This window comes from Ictidomys tridecemlineatus, chromosome 15, assembly GCF_052094955.1.
Source record: "Ictidomys tridecemlineatus isolate mIctTri1 chromosome 15, mIctTri1.hap1, whole genome shotgun sequence".
Classification (NCBI taxonomy): Eukaryota; Metazoa; Chordata; class Mammalia; order Rodentia; family Sciuridae; genus Ictidomys; species Ictidomys tridecemlineatus.
Window position 1 is genome coordinate 49169052 of NC_135491.1, and position 13925 is coordinate 49182976.

Genomic DNA, 13925 nt, shown 5'->3' on the forward strand with positions numbered 1-13925 from the left:
TGCCCAGAAACATTTTATGAGAAGGTGAACAAGTAGGAGGTTGGCTGGTCAGTGAGCTGAGCCCACTCAGACTGCCCCACGTCTCTTGGGCTCTCCCCTACCACAGGAGATAGGCATCTGGTTTCCGAAGCTTTAGGGCAGCAGGAACATGCCTCCTCAGGATCTGGTTCCCCTTTGCTGGGGAAGGCAGGGTTGCTGTGAAGTCATTATGGAGCAATTTTCTCGGAATGCCACCCCTTTTCCAGGTCAGGGCTGGGCCTGTTGCTGCTTTCTCCAGCTCATGTTTACTGAGCCAGGGCAGGTGCCTCTGGATGTTCACTTCTTGGCTTTCCAGGGGCCCCTGTGGCCTTCCACCTGGCTTCCTAGGGTGAGCACTCTGGCTTGTTTCCCAAGCCCCAGGGCAGCAGGAACCATTCTGTATGTGCTTAGGGGCTGAGGAGGCCTGGCCCACTGGGCAGTACCCTCCTGAAGGACACAGCAGGCTTCTGTGTCAGAGGAGGCAAAAAGCCCCAATGCTTTCTGGGAATGGTTGGCCTTGCCTGTACACTTCATATCAGCTCCACTTCACAGCCTAAGGAGCAGCCCAGCCTGACCCAGATCTCAGGCAAGGCCCTGTGACCTCGCCTCAGTGGACAGAGGCATCAGATAGCCCTTGGCAGTGGCCACACCAGAGCTTCCAGGGCCTGGAGCCTAAATTTACCTTTCCCACAAGCATCACCAGCACATTCCTCCTCCTGGACCAGGACTGAATTGGGCCGAGCTTGCAGGTTTCTTCTGTGGGAGCTGGAAGGCTGAGCCAGTTGACATCTAGGGCCTCATCAGCCAGTGGAGGATTGTGCAAAAGCTCCCTAAGCATGTCCTCAAGCTAGGAGGTACCTTGAAGTAGGAGACTTCTTTCTCCACCCATCCTTTGGCAGAAGTTATTCACAACCATTCATCTTTCATTTCCTGCCCCATGGGGCAGGTCAGAGTGACTTGCCCTGGACTTCAGGTCCAGGAGTCTTGGTAGGAGACAGGATAGAATTCTGAGCCTGGGGACTTAGCCTTGCAAAACTGGCCTCTAGCCTCCAGCTAGGCCCACGATGGCAGGTGAATAAGCCGCAGCACCTCTGGGTGAGGGAGGGAGGGCAGGGAGCCTCTAGTCCCCAGTGGTTTTCCAGGGTCTGGCTGGGGCAGGCAGGTGTTGGGAGGTGGGTGCCAGCTGGACCAGTGCAAAAGGGGAAAGCACTGTCCTAAAGAACTGTCCTTGACTGTTGGAACACAGGAGGGGGACAGCCTGCCACAGCCCCACCTAGATGTTGATTCCACTTATGGAAAAATTTGCCCTCTTTTGGCATAAAATCTCAGGAACCCCCTGGCTTCTCCTTTATGCTGCCTGCCCCCTGGAGAGTAAGAAGCCCTCTCCCCTGAGACTTCCCCTCAGAGCCACTGTCAGAAGCTCTCCACCCAGTTGCCCCTGACCTTGACCCCTACAGTCCAGTGAGGAGTCAGTGCCAGCCCATTGCACTCCAGAACCAGGGACCAGCTGATGGGCCGTCCTTACCACCCCCCTCCCTGCTCCCCACTGCCATGGAAACGGCAGGCATTCCTGCTCCTGCAGAATATTGCTTTCTTCTAACCTCCCTCCCTCCCTCTCTTTTCCCCTCTTCTTTCTCTTACACAAAAAGAAAGCGCAAGTGTTTTATATTCATTTTGCAAAAACGCTGTGTAGTGCATACTAATTGGTGCAGCTTCCTCCTGCTTTCTTTGAGCCATTCCCTATCCTCAGAGCCAGGACTCCAGGCCAGCCATGGGCAGGGGCCCAGCCAGCCTGCTCACTGGAAGACTGGATCTGTTTTTCCAGAGGCCGAAGCAGGACAGGCCACAGAGTGTCTGTAGTTCCTGGGGCCTTTTCTCCTTCCTGGAAGGGGTGCCCAGTAAAAGCAAGGCCACCAGGATCACCTAGTGGTGATCACTCATCCCAGAGTATTCTACCTACACTTCAAGCTTTGCAAGGTCTCCAGGTGGGTGGAGCACCAAAGTCCTGTCCTGGGCAGAGACTCAAATCCAGATCCACCTGGAAGGGTGGCTCCCCATAGTCTCTGTTGCTTTTCCCAGAACCCCTACTGTTGAGGCCTTCCTCTCACCTGGGCCTCTTCTCCTGCCCTGGGGTAGGTCTGCATTTGTTTGCATCAAAGCCTCAAAGTGTGAGTCAGGTTTGTGTATCAGCTGGGAATGGGCCAGCAGCTGGACTTGATTGGTTCCAGAGCTGGATGTCAAAACTACCACGTAGCCTCTGTGTGGCTCCCCACTGCCCACCTTAAGCTGTTCCTTGCTCTCTATTTAGGCAGCCTCTTCCTTCCTGTCAGCTCTAGCAGACTGAAGGAGACGGTGACACTGTTCTGATCCTGCTTTATTTAAGGGACAGAAAGGGCGCTGTGTGTGCATGTGTATGTGTTGCCCCAGGCACAGGTATGGGCTTTTTGCCAGGCCCCAGGGACCAGAGAAAACCATTTGATATGTAAGCACAAGAGGAGTGGCTGGAATTATTGAAGGAACCTGTAGATAACATTTCCGGCTTTAATTGTGCAATTGAAGTGTAATTTGCATTCATTTGCCATTTGGTGTTAAACTTTCTAAGATAAAAGAATTCAAAATGTAAGGGATGCAGCTTTGCTAGCTGGGCTCTCCAGTGGGGAGGGAGGATGGGCCTGGAGGCTGTGGTACAGAGGTGGTGCTTTCTCTTCCGAAGCCTCCATGTTTACACAGCACTCCTGCCTGGTCACCAACCAGGGCCACTGAGCAGCTTGGCTGTAGGACCAAAACTCCTATAATAGAAGTGATAAGCCAGCCTTTCTTTGTGCCTGCTCTTTGTGCTTTGCAGTCATCCCTCAGTATCCACAGGGGACAAGTTCCAGGGTCTCCATGGACACATAAATCCAAGGATGTTCAAGTAACATATTAGTTGTCTATAATCTGTATACCTTGTCCATATACTCAAAATCATCTCTAGATTACTTGTAATACCTAATACTATGTAAATGGTCACCATACTGTATTATTTAGGAAATAACTACAAGGAAAAAGTCTACTTGTTCAGTATAGACACATTTTTCCCCCTGATATTTTCAGTCCACGGGTGGTTGGCCCCTCAGACACAGGAGCAACTGTGTCTGCTATAATCTTCAGGATGCCTTGCAAGGTCAGACCTCCATTTGCCCATATGGGGAAACTGAGATTCTCCATTACCAGCAAAAAGAAGTCCAGGCTCCTTTGTCTGGATCCTAATAAACTCATGACAGTCTCCCCTAGCCAACCACCGGTTGGCCTGGTTTCCGCCCATACCCTGTACTCCAGCCCTATGGCTGACTCTGGAGATAGACCACAGGCTTATTTTCCTGGAATATGCCATGTTGTTCCCTGCATTCATGAGTGGCTTAGAGAATGTTTCAAATGCCTTTCTCCCTGCCCTCATTCCAAGCTCAAATGCTTCCAAAGCTCCTAGTTCCCCTCAGGCTGAGTTGCTGGCTCCCGTCCATTGGCTATATGATCAGTAAATGCTTAACCCCTTTCTCTGCAGCCAGCACAGAACTGGCCCACAGTAGCTGCTCAGTAGATGTTGGGAAGAGAAGGACTAGGTAATGGGGTTCACTGGTCCAGGGTCGGGAGGCTAAGTGGCGGGTTAGGACTGGACGTTAGGACTGTCTTGGCCACAAAGCCCTGCATAGCAGTATTAATGGGCTCAGATTTGGGAACCAGAGCTGAATTTGAAGAAGACTCACTATTGCCTCAAGCTGATGATCTCCAAGCCTCAGGTTCCTCGTGTGCAGTGCATCGGGTGACACAGATAACTAGTAAGAACGTTAATTCTGGCCAAGAACTAGACCTCCCTGTCTCTTGCAGCCTGGCTCCAGAGCCACTCAGGATGGACACAATCTCACAAAGGCCAGGCCTCTCAGGTGCTGCTGGTTCTTCCCAGGCATCGTTTCTGGTGGAAATAAGCCCCTGCAGGACATCTCTTGTGAGTCAGTATGTCCATCAAAGTGTGGTGTCAGTAAGACCCGCCACTTTGGGCAGGTGGGAAGACCAAGAGTAAATTGTTTTATATGTACCATTGGATTAGGAATTAGGATGCCAGTTTAGGGATTTGGCTTGATTTTTATTTTTTTCATACCAAAGTTTTGTAGTATTTCCACGCGGTTGTACAACTATCACTACTACTTAATTCCAGAACATCTTTATTGCCCCAAAAGAAACCCTGTACCCGTTAGCACTCATTCCGCAGACTTCCTTCTCTCGGCCACTGGCAGCCAATCAATGCACTTTCTGTCTTCTTGGATTAGCCTATTCTGGACTTTTCATATAAATGGAATCATCGTGCAGTTTGTGGCCTTTTCTGTCTGGCTTCTTTCACTTAGCAAATGTTTGCAAAGTTCCTCCTTGTTATAGTATATGTCAATGCCATTCCTTCTTATGGCCAAATAATATTCTGCAGGATGGATATGCCACATTCCATTCATCCTTTTATCAGTAGATGGACCTTTCAATTGTTCCACTGCCTAGCTCTTAAGGATAACATCTACTGTGAATGTGTATATGGAATTTCCTGTGTGAATGTGTGCAGTTCTCTTGGAGTTGGTAGTACACCTGTGGCAACTCTGTTTAACTTTGGGGAGAACTCTTGGCTTGATTCTTGCCTCACTGTTTAATTTTGTGTGAGTCATTCCCCGCCCTCCCCCTTGTCCCCCTTGTCTGAGTCCCTTATCTCACTTCTCCTCCCTGACCTTTGGGGAGCAACTTGCTTGGGAAATTGGGCATCAGGGTACATGACCTCTGCCCAGCCTACCAAGGTGCATGTTCCAAGTCTGCTCATTTTGCCAGGCTGCACATCACTTCTGTTCTGTCTGCTTCCTTCACCCGACCCTGTTCCCTCTGTCTCTCTGAGGCTCCTTTCTCCATGGGAGCAGAGACCCTAGGCCTACGCCTGGACACACCCAGGCTTCCCAGGCTCTCAGCCTGGGCAGAGGGCAGCCCTCGCTCCTGCCATCTGACTTTGCTGTGTAGCAGCCACATTTTTCAGCCATCATGAATCCATTTTCCATAGGCCCAGTGAAGAAAAATGTTCTGAGAGCAGCTAAAATCCCATATTCTGATGCTTGGAAGGGCAGGTAAGAGTTGGATCTCTTGTGAGTGCTGTCTGCTAGTGATTGGTCTAGCCGACTGTCCACCTACCAAAGGCAGAAGGCTCAGATGCAGGAATGCAGTACAGCCCTAATGCAGAGCAGTGTTAGGGCTGCAGACATCTCCCACCCCAGCCTAGGAAGGGACACTTTTAAGGTAGCTTGTCTGAACATTAGAAAGTCCCCAGTCCTGAGTCGATAGTCATGCCCCAAGTGTGGAGGGCCCTTGGCATCTGTGTGGCCCAGTGACACCTCTGCAGTTCCATGTGTTCTGTGGGTAGGGATAGGCAGGTCTGAGGCTGCTGTGTCAGCCCCTTATACAGCCCAGCCGAGAAACACTGTGCTTAATGCACCCTAGTAGGCCTGCATCTCCTGGGGACCCAAGGCAAGGGCTCTTGGGAAAAGTAATCGCCAGCCTCAGATTCCTCCAGAGTCCTCATTCACTGCCATCATGGTCTGTTCAGTCCGATCCTTCATTACTTTTCTGAGTGCTTTCTTAGCCGTGGTCTTGGTGGCTTTCACAATGGCGGGAAGCCCAGTTGTCGTCAGGCCCTTTCTCATATGTCTTCCAGGGGCTCTCTCTGACTTCACCTCTACCACAGCAGCTCAGCTTGTAGAAGAGAGCTCACCCCTCATCTTCCACTTGTTTTCCCAGGTTGTCCTGAAGGATCTGGAAGTGTTGGCAGAAATTGCTTCCTCCCCCGCAGGCCAGACAGATGACCCAGGCCAACCCGATGGCCCTGACCTCCAGATCAACCACTCAGAGCTTCAGGTGCCCACCTCCGGCAAAACCAGCCTGCTAAATACTCCCAGTAAGTATTTCCTTGGGGATTCCAGCCTCAGACACCCATGAAATGCTATTGCTGGGTCTCCTCCTGGACTAAAGGGCCTTTGGGCTGTCATTCTTGAGCCCCCAAGCTCTGCCGATGTGCGAGGTTTCCTACCTGTGATCCATTTCCTCCAAAGGCAGACAGACCTCACCCTGTTGCTGCCTTCTGGCTCACATTCCAGCAACACCAAGAAACCCTTGCAACCCCTTTCTCTCATTTCCCTACACGTTTGATGCTTTTGAGCCACTGAGTAAGCACAAAACCATCTGAGGCAACTGAACATCTCTACCTGGGCAGGAGTCGGGCCCTTGATCTTGGATCTCACAGGCAGAAGACTAGGAAGGCATTTTCCCTTCACAGGGAAGCTCAGAACAGCTCTTGGCATGGCAGGCAGCCCAGGAAAGAGACAGGATAATCCCAACTGGGTGTTTCCTGGCCATCCTCAGAAGTGGAGGTGACCTGGGTTTTCTAGTGCTCACCCTTCCTGTCCTTTCAGACAGCAGGTATCTCTTCTCTCTGTGCCACTCAGTACCCAGCTCCTCCCCACACACACAGAAGACACCTCCCTTCAGCCACACTATCTGGAAATGCCCCAGGGATACAAGATGAGAAGAAGGCACCTAGTGAATCTTGGGAGTCTGCCTTGGTGTGTCTTTGTTCTTGAGTCACTCTTGACATCCATACATCAGGTCCTGATATCCATACATCAGGCACCAACAGCTTCGGGAGCATTTCAGTGGCAGCTACACTCCTGCAGACCACTTGTCCCAGACCCAGAGAATACCTGCCCCACCTAGTGCCAACTGGCCCAGCCCCGTTGGGTACAAAGACCAGGCCCAGTTCCAGAGAAGTTTAGGGTGTCACCAAAGCCCCACATGCCTCCGTGCACCCCAGACATGCCAGGTCAGATCATAGGAGGCCAAAGACTCCTCCCTGTGACACAGAAAGCCATGGGTTCCCTGAGTGCTACAGCACAAGGCATGTAGGAGCCCAGGCTTCAAGCTGCCTGAAGCTAGAAGAGGAGTGAGGATCTCCAGCAGCAGCCCAGCTTCGCTCTCCCACTTCCCCCGGATGCTGTCATTTCCTTGCCCATGAGCCTGGTTTCCTCTGGGCTGCCATGGTCAGGGAAACAGCTCCCTCATGCTGACCCCAGAACCCCTGTGGGGGCTTCCACTCCCTGTCCCTTGCCATAGGAATTGATGCTCAATCCTGTGTCCCAGGTCAGCCAGTGGGAGCCAACCTGGAGGCCTGGGGATAGATGGCAAAGATGCCAGAGGTCAAGTGTGAGAACACAGAGCAGGGAGTAGGGAGATGCTGAGACAGGGAGGGGAACAGGAGGCTCTTGCCTAGAGAGAGGATCACAGCAAGGGCAGGATGGTAGTTGCTATATCAGCCCTCAGCCTTCCCTCTCCGGGAGACAGGTGCCCCGCCATCTTCTCCCCTACTCAGCATGGCAGCAGCAGAAACCTGTGTGAGGCAACATAGCTTCAAACAAAGGCAGGACACCTGGATCTCCCAGGAGCCTCGGTGACCCTCATCTGTAAGGTGTGTTTTCTCTTTCTCCTGGTCACAGAGAGGTTGAGACCAGTGGAGAAATGGTCCAGGAACCGCTAAGGCCCCTGAGCTGGGGTTGAGTGTTGAGGGCAACAGAACTGACCCTGCAGCAATGTGGGAACAAGAGCTGAAGGGACTTTTGTAGCCAAGAGACCTGAACCCCAGCTCCTGGCCCTGCCAAGATCAGAGAGAGGGCTTCTTAGAAGCCTGAGGTAGTGGACTCGCCCTAGGCCGCCAAGGCCGTCAGACTGGCTCACATCAGCCAGGCACACACTTGGAATTCATAGAAAAACAACTGAGTATGCCAGATGGGAAGAAGTTCCATTCTGGAAAGAACACCAGGGAAGTGCTGCAGCCAAGAATGCACAGCACTCGAGCCACCAGCCCTGACCCTGTGCCCCACGTGTGGGCTTCAAGGCTGTGAGAGCCTCCAGGCAGATACACACGTGAGCCCACAGCTGGCATCAGAGATTACAAGCAGGTCCATGATTTTAAAAGGTCAGGGTCAAACCAGTAATAAAAGAATGTGGAAAGCTAGCATGCCCTTTCCCCTCTCTCACCTCAGCTGCCCTGGGAGGCGCACACCCGGCGCCAAGGATGTGTGGGGTGGTGTTTGGGTCAGAAAGCATGCCGGAAATGTACACTCATGCCTCTGCTGACTACTCTTACCAGAGTGCTTCTCCCACATGCGCAGGGTCCTTCTGTCTGTTTCCATGTGGACATGCACGTGGACAGAGGCTGCAGGGCCATCCCCTCTTCCTGTCTAAATTCTGCTTTCCTCTGACTCTCCAGGACACTGCTCTGAGAACTTACAGAATGCAGGGCTGTGTCTCATAAGGGGAAATCACCCCACCTTCCACGAAGGGACTTTCTGGAAGGCAAAGGAGTCTGGAGCCTAGCAAAGATGAAGTCAGGGCATCTGCAAGGAACCAAATGGCCTGCCTGCACACTGCTCTGTAAACGCAAATGGCGCAGATCGCATGCAGTGGTAGGGAAGCAGGACCCATTACACGCCTGGGCAGCTGCTGTGTTGGCCTAAATTCACTGTAGCAGTGGTCCCCAGCGCCCTGGAGGCAGAGTCACTCCCCTGGGATTTTCCTCTTGCCTGACCTAGCATTAGCATCTCTCCCTCCAGTGCAGAGGCCCGGGTCTGAGCTCTCCCACCCCACTTCCCTCATTCCTCACCAGCAAAAAGCTACCTCAAGAGTGATAGGGGGGTTGCCTGGGTGGCCAGCCCTAAGAAAAGATAGTGGAGGGACACCATGTTTGCCTGTCTCCCAACCCTTGGTTTTCTGTGGCTCAGGCTCCTTCTCTGTCCCATCTCCATTTAGGGGGAGTTCACAGAGACCCTATAAGGCTCTGGGGAGGTGGAATAATGACCAGGCCTGCAGGCCCACCCTGGTCGTGAGCTTGCACAGAAAGCTCAGCAGCACCAAAGAGGCATCTGGAATAAGTGTCGTCTTTGTCCTCCAGGGCCAGGACAGCCCTGCTGCCAGGGGGGGCAGCTGGGCCTGGGAAGACCAAGACAGCCTCAGGATCTGTGAGCAAGGACAGCAGTAGTGTGGCAGTCTGGGGCTGAAGGTCACCCCAGGACCGATGTTTGCCCTGAAACCCCAGTCTTCCCTGATTGTCCTGCCTGCCATGGTGCCATTCTTGGTCAGATAAAACCACACCATGGCAGTGTACTGGCCTAAGGCATTTCCACCTCTAGTTTTAAAAATGGGCAAAAATTAAATGTTCTGCTTTCAGTTTCATTTCTTGTAGCCCAGGCCAGTGTTGTCAATTGTCAGTAGCATCTTCTTGTTACTAGGCAGGAATAAGTTCTGGAAGAAATTCAGAAAGTCATCTTGGGGCATTTCCCCCCATAGCAGTAGTAACAGTAACAGCAGTGGTCCCCAGTGCTGGTGTGCTCTCACTGGGACCTAGCTGTGCTCCAAACACTTCACACGGGTGGCTCCTCTGGGTGAGCACCTGACTCGTCGCAACAGCACTCTTCTCATTCCCTCAGTTGAGGATTGTGACAGGCGTTGGTGCTGGTCCCGGAGCCTGACCTGAGAGTCTGGCCTCCTAACCCCACGCTCAGAGGAGAATGAGAAGCCCACCCTCGCCAGCTGTGGAGACCTCCACTGCCTGAGGGGAGGAGCACTAGGGCCTGGGCCAGTGGCCTGGGGCTAGGCTGGGTGCCAGCCCATGGTCCCAGCCTGGCAGTTAATTCCTTGGGGAGTCACTCCTCTCCTCACAGCCACTTGAGGGACCTCCCCCCATCCTGGTCTTCGACTGTGCAGCACCTCATTTCCTCTTCTGCTGTCCCCTCCACTTGCTGTGGCCACAGCACATCATCTCCCAGACTTGCCATTGCTCTTCGAGCCTCAGAGGCCCTCTGCCCATACAACCTTTCAGCCCCAGCAGGCAGGGCGTGGGTGCAGGGACCTAGCTGTGTTCCAGCTCTCCCACCTGTGCCCTGGGAACTCAGGCAAGTGTCCTCCCCAACACTACCTCCCCAGCAGCGGGTTGCTTTAGGGCTCTGGGAACATCCACATAGACAGGGCTAGACAAGCACTCTGCGCCGAGAGGCAGCTTTGGCTTCTGCCCTGTGTGTTACGAGATCTCCCGCGGGCTTGGGCCAGCTCCAGTGGTCCTCCCACAAAGGCTGTGTACCAGCTCGCTCTTGCTTGCCTGGGTGGGTGGTAGAGTTGGCACCTGTCTCCTCCTGGCTGTGACCTCTTACAGCCCTGCTTCTCGGTTGCTCCCCAGTGGTCCGGACTCTTCAGAAATGCAAACAGTCCGGCCACCCCCGCTTCCCAGAGGCTTATTTTACCAGGCTCACCAGGTGATTTGGGTGCCCTACTCAAGTCACAGGTGCTCAGCACAGGTCAGCACCCTCTTTTTGGGGTTCATTAAAATGAGGGAAGGCAGACACCTCACCAGCTACGAGAGGAGGTTCCCCAGCACCGCTGCCCAGGAAGGTGTCCCCCCATGCCCTGGCTGCCAAGCCTGTGACCTTGATTGGTCTGAGGCTTCCCTAGCTGCCCCCTCGCCCTCCATCCAGTGCTACCCTTGGCCCCAGCCCTCGATCTGTAGCAGTAGCAGCCATTTCCTGGTGGCAGACTGCTATATAGGCACTCCACTGCCCTCTAAGCTAGAAACCTCTCCCTGGCCCACTGTGTTTCCCATCTTACTCTGAGCCAAGCAGCTAGAAGACCTTGAACGTGAGTGAGGCCCCCCATGCTCCTGTCCTCACTGACCTCAGCAGAGCTAGCCCACAGAGAAGAAAGTGATCACCTACTAGATCAAGTCCCTGGAGTCCTGTTGGTGCTGCGTCTGTTGACTGTGCAGACATAGGGTTTGTACCCTGTAATTCAGCAAATGCCACACACACCCAAGACCGCACTTGGCCTCCCTTTCTCCCAGCCACTTGATCTTTGGGGAAGCTGCCCCTTCTCTGCCCTGTCCCTCACAGTCCCATACCAGTCTCCCGGTCGTGCTGTGCTCCTTATCCCTGTGATGGCTCACAGATGAGAAAGCGGCCTCAGAGAAGGTGTCACGGCTTCTGCCACCCTGCTGGTCAGTGACAGGACCTGGATCTGGTCTGATCCCTTGAACTCCCAGGTGCTCCAAGCAGCCACTGGCCCTTCCCCTGCATTCTCAGGGCAACAGATCCTGATGCCCACTCACTGGGGCTGCCCAGGCACATGGTCCCGACCCCAGCAGGGAGGGAGGGTAGAGAATGGAGCAGGGACCTTGCTGAGCCTGAGCCGGGCGACTAATGTGTTTGCATCTGGTTCTGTTGAACTGTGGCTCGTGTTGTGTATTGAGGCCAGAGCTATTTTTATCCTGACATGTGAGGTTCCTTCACGTCATAGCCACAAAACTCGATCCAAAACATCCCAGGGAAGGTTGTTTGTGAGACGTTCCGCAGATTCTCATGTCGCCACATCAGGTTTCACTTAGCAGCATCTGCAGGGCTGGCTCCCCAGCCACCACCCCACCAGCCTGGTTGTGTATACTGAGGGCTCCCAACAGCATCTGTGTGCCCCTGGGCAGCCAGCCGGTCACGTGAACTTCCTGCCAGAGCCCAGCAGGCTCCTTGCTTGCCCGCACCAGAAATTGAAGGCAGATCTGTTCAGCTGAGGGGCTGTGCACTTCTTCACAACCCCATCCTCCACAGGATCAGGGAATGGAAACCTATTCTCCTTGGCCCCTCTCCTCCTCTGCCCTCTGGTCCCACCAGGGCAACTCACTCACTCTCCCATGTGCCTGCAAGACTGTGCTGTCACTTATGCCACCTAAGCACAGCCTCTTAGATTCTTGGACTGGGCAATCAAAGGCACACTCTGAATTGGGAACCTGAGCCGCTGTCCCTGACCCTGAACTCTCCCTTTCCTCAAGCACGTGCAACACCTAGCCCCGAAGGAGCACTGTGAGCCATGTGTCTGGATGAGCCAGAGCCAGAGGTGGGCGGGAGGGGCCGGTAAAGGCGCTTGAGCTCCCCCAGGAGGAGCAGGCTGCAGTGAGGCGGAAATTAGCATAGTCGAGAGGCCTAGCGTTCCTGGAATAACAGTCCTGGATGAGTTCGAGCTCTCTCCGCCTCAGCCCCTCCTCCCCAGCCTGCAGCCCTGGCTGAGAACTCTTTCTCAGGTTCCATCTAAAGTCAGCCAGGCCTGAAGACCACTGAGGCCAGAGGGATGGCTGGGCGAAGGGAAACTGAGGTTGGGAGCAATCTCCCAGGCCCTCACCCTGACCCTGATGAGCACTGAAATCACTTCCTTCCTTATCCAGCCATACAGACCCCACCTCTTCCCACTGCAGAAGGACCCCCAGCCTTGTCCTGGGCCACTCCTTCTCTCCAGGCAGTGGTCTTTCCAGCAGGTGGAATCCTAGATTGCAAAAGGCCATGCAGACTACGCCCTGGGCATCACCCCTACAGCTCCCACCACACCCTGGCCTATCAGCTGAGGCTCACTCATGGCCCTGGTCAGGGTGCGCTCAGCTGCTTGCTATTCTTAGTCTTGACAGTGGGAGCACCACAAGGGCTGAGTCTTACATGCTTCCCCAGTGGCTGCTGCTCTGGGAAAGCATGAAGGGCTTGGTGGGCCTTCCTCCGTGTGGCTGTACTGCTCCTCCTCCAGCTAAGGGCCACGGTGAGTCTAGATATTGGAAGTACATTTTTGGCCCAGAGTGGGAGCTGTGGTAAGGAGAGCAAAGATGTGTCCACAGCAGCCCAGGCCTTCTTTCCTGGCAACTGTAGCCAATCTGTCAGTGGTGGGGAGAGGGGTTTACTGATCTCCTTCCCTGGGTGTAGAGTTGGGAGGTCACAGGTGACTCCCTGTCTTACTCCTTGCAGCATCACAACAGAGCACCATGAATTTGTTCCAAATCTGAAGTTTCCCCACTCAGGCATTTCCAGACTATCCCCCCCACCTCCAGTCCTCCATGGTGGGGATCAGGGAAGGAAAGTAGTCTGCCCCGTGGAGTACTCTAAGAGAGGAGATATTTGCTAATAAAAGCAACCACCATTTATTTGGAAGGCCCCAGGCCCAGTGCAGTGCATTTTGTCTCACTGAATAGGGGCTCTTAATTGCCAGCACTTATAAATAAGGAGACCAAGGTCATTCCTGATTCTTCCTGCTGCCCCTGTGAGGCTGCAACAGGCCGGCACCTCTCCCTAGGGCCTGCCCTGGGCACCTAGCTCCTTAGGAATAGATTCCGGCCCCAGGTGCCCCTATCCCAGTTCTTTACTCCCTACATTGGTCCCTTTGTCCTTTAAAATTCTTGGGAGCCTTAAGTGGCCATAGAAATGGGATGGGCCAGGGGGTGCACATAGAAAACCAGGAAGGGGACAGGGACACAAGAGGCGCTCACAGGTGTGCACCTGAGTGAAGCCTGCTGTTACCTGGCTTTCAGTCCACAGGTACCTGCTGCAACACATGGGGCATACAGCGTGCTCTCCAGCAGCCATCATGGTCCTTCAAATTCATCTCCTGTGCGGAGAATGGTATGGGGCTGCCTCAACAGCTGGGCCCACAACCACCTCTTCAGGGATCAGCCCCAGCTGGGCCTAGGGTAACTCGATCTATAAGAATGTGACACATGATTCTGCAAACAGCCCCTCTGGGCCAGGGAGCGGAGACTGTTTCCCATTCCAGAATCACTCAGGACCTTCCCAGCCAGGCTGCCCCAAGCAGGGACCCAGAACAAAGCAGTCCAAACAGCAGGAAGTTATACAAAACCTGCCCTTGAGCTGGGCTCCCCACTCAGAGCGGGCCTGTGACACAGCTCAAGGGATTGTCTGGGAGGGGCAGTCAGATTTGGAGGTGTGGCCCCTCGTGAGAAATCCTCATAGAGTAATCCACAGCTGGGAAACACTGAACAGAAAAAGGTC

The 13925-nt window shown here is 53.8% G+C and overlaps 1 protein-coding gene across 3 annotated transcripts in view; it reads left to right on the forward strand.

The window, feature by feature from the left end:
- Positions 1–13925, forward strand: part of Vac14 (VAC14 component of PIKFYVE complex) — a 102491-nt gene that overhangs the window by 45107 nt on the left and 43459 nt on the right. For all 3 annotated transcript variants that reach the window (XM_040278785.2, XM_078032646.1, XM_005318403.4), the window contains exon 13: positions 5815–5971. In XM_040278785.2, the coding sequence (XP_040134719.2) occupies positions 5815–5971 (157 nt within the window). The remainder of the gene's footprint in view (positions 1–5814; positions 5972–13925) is intronic.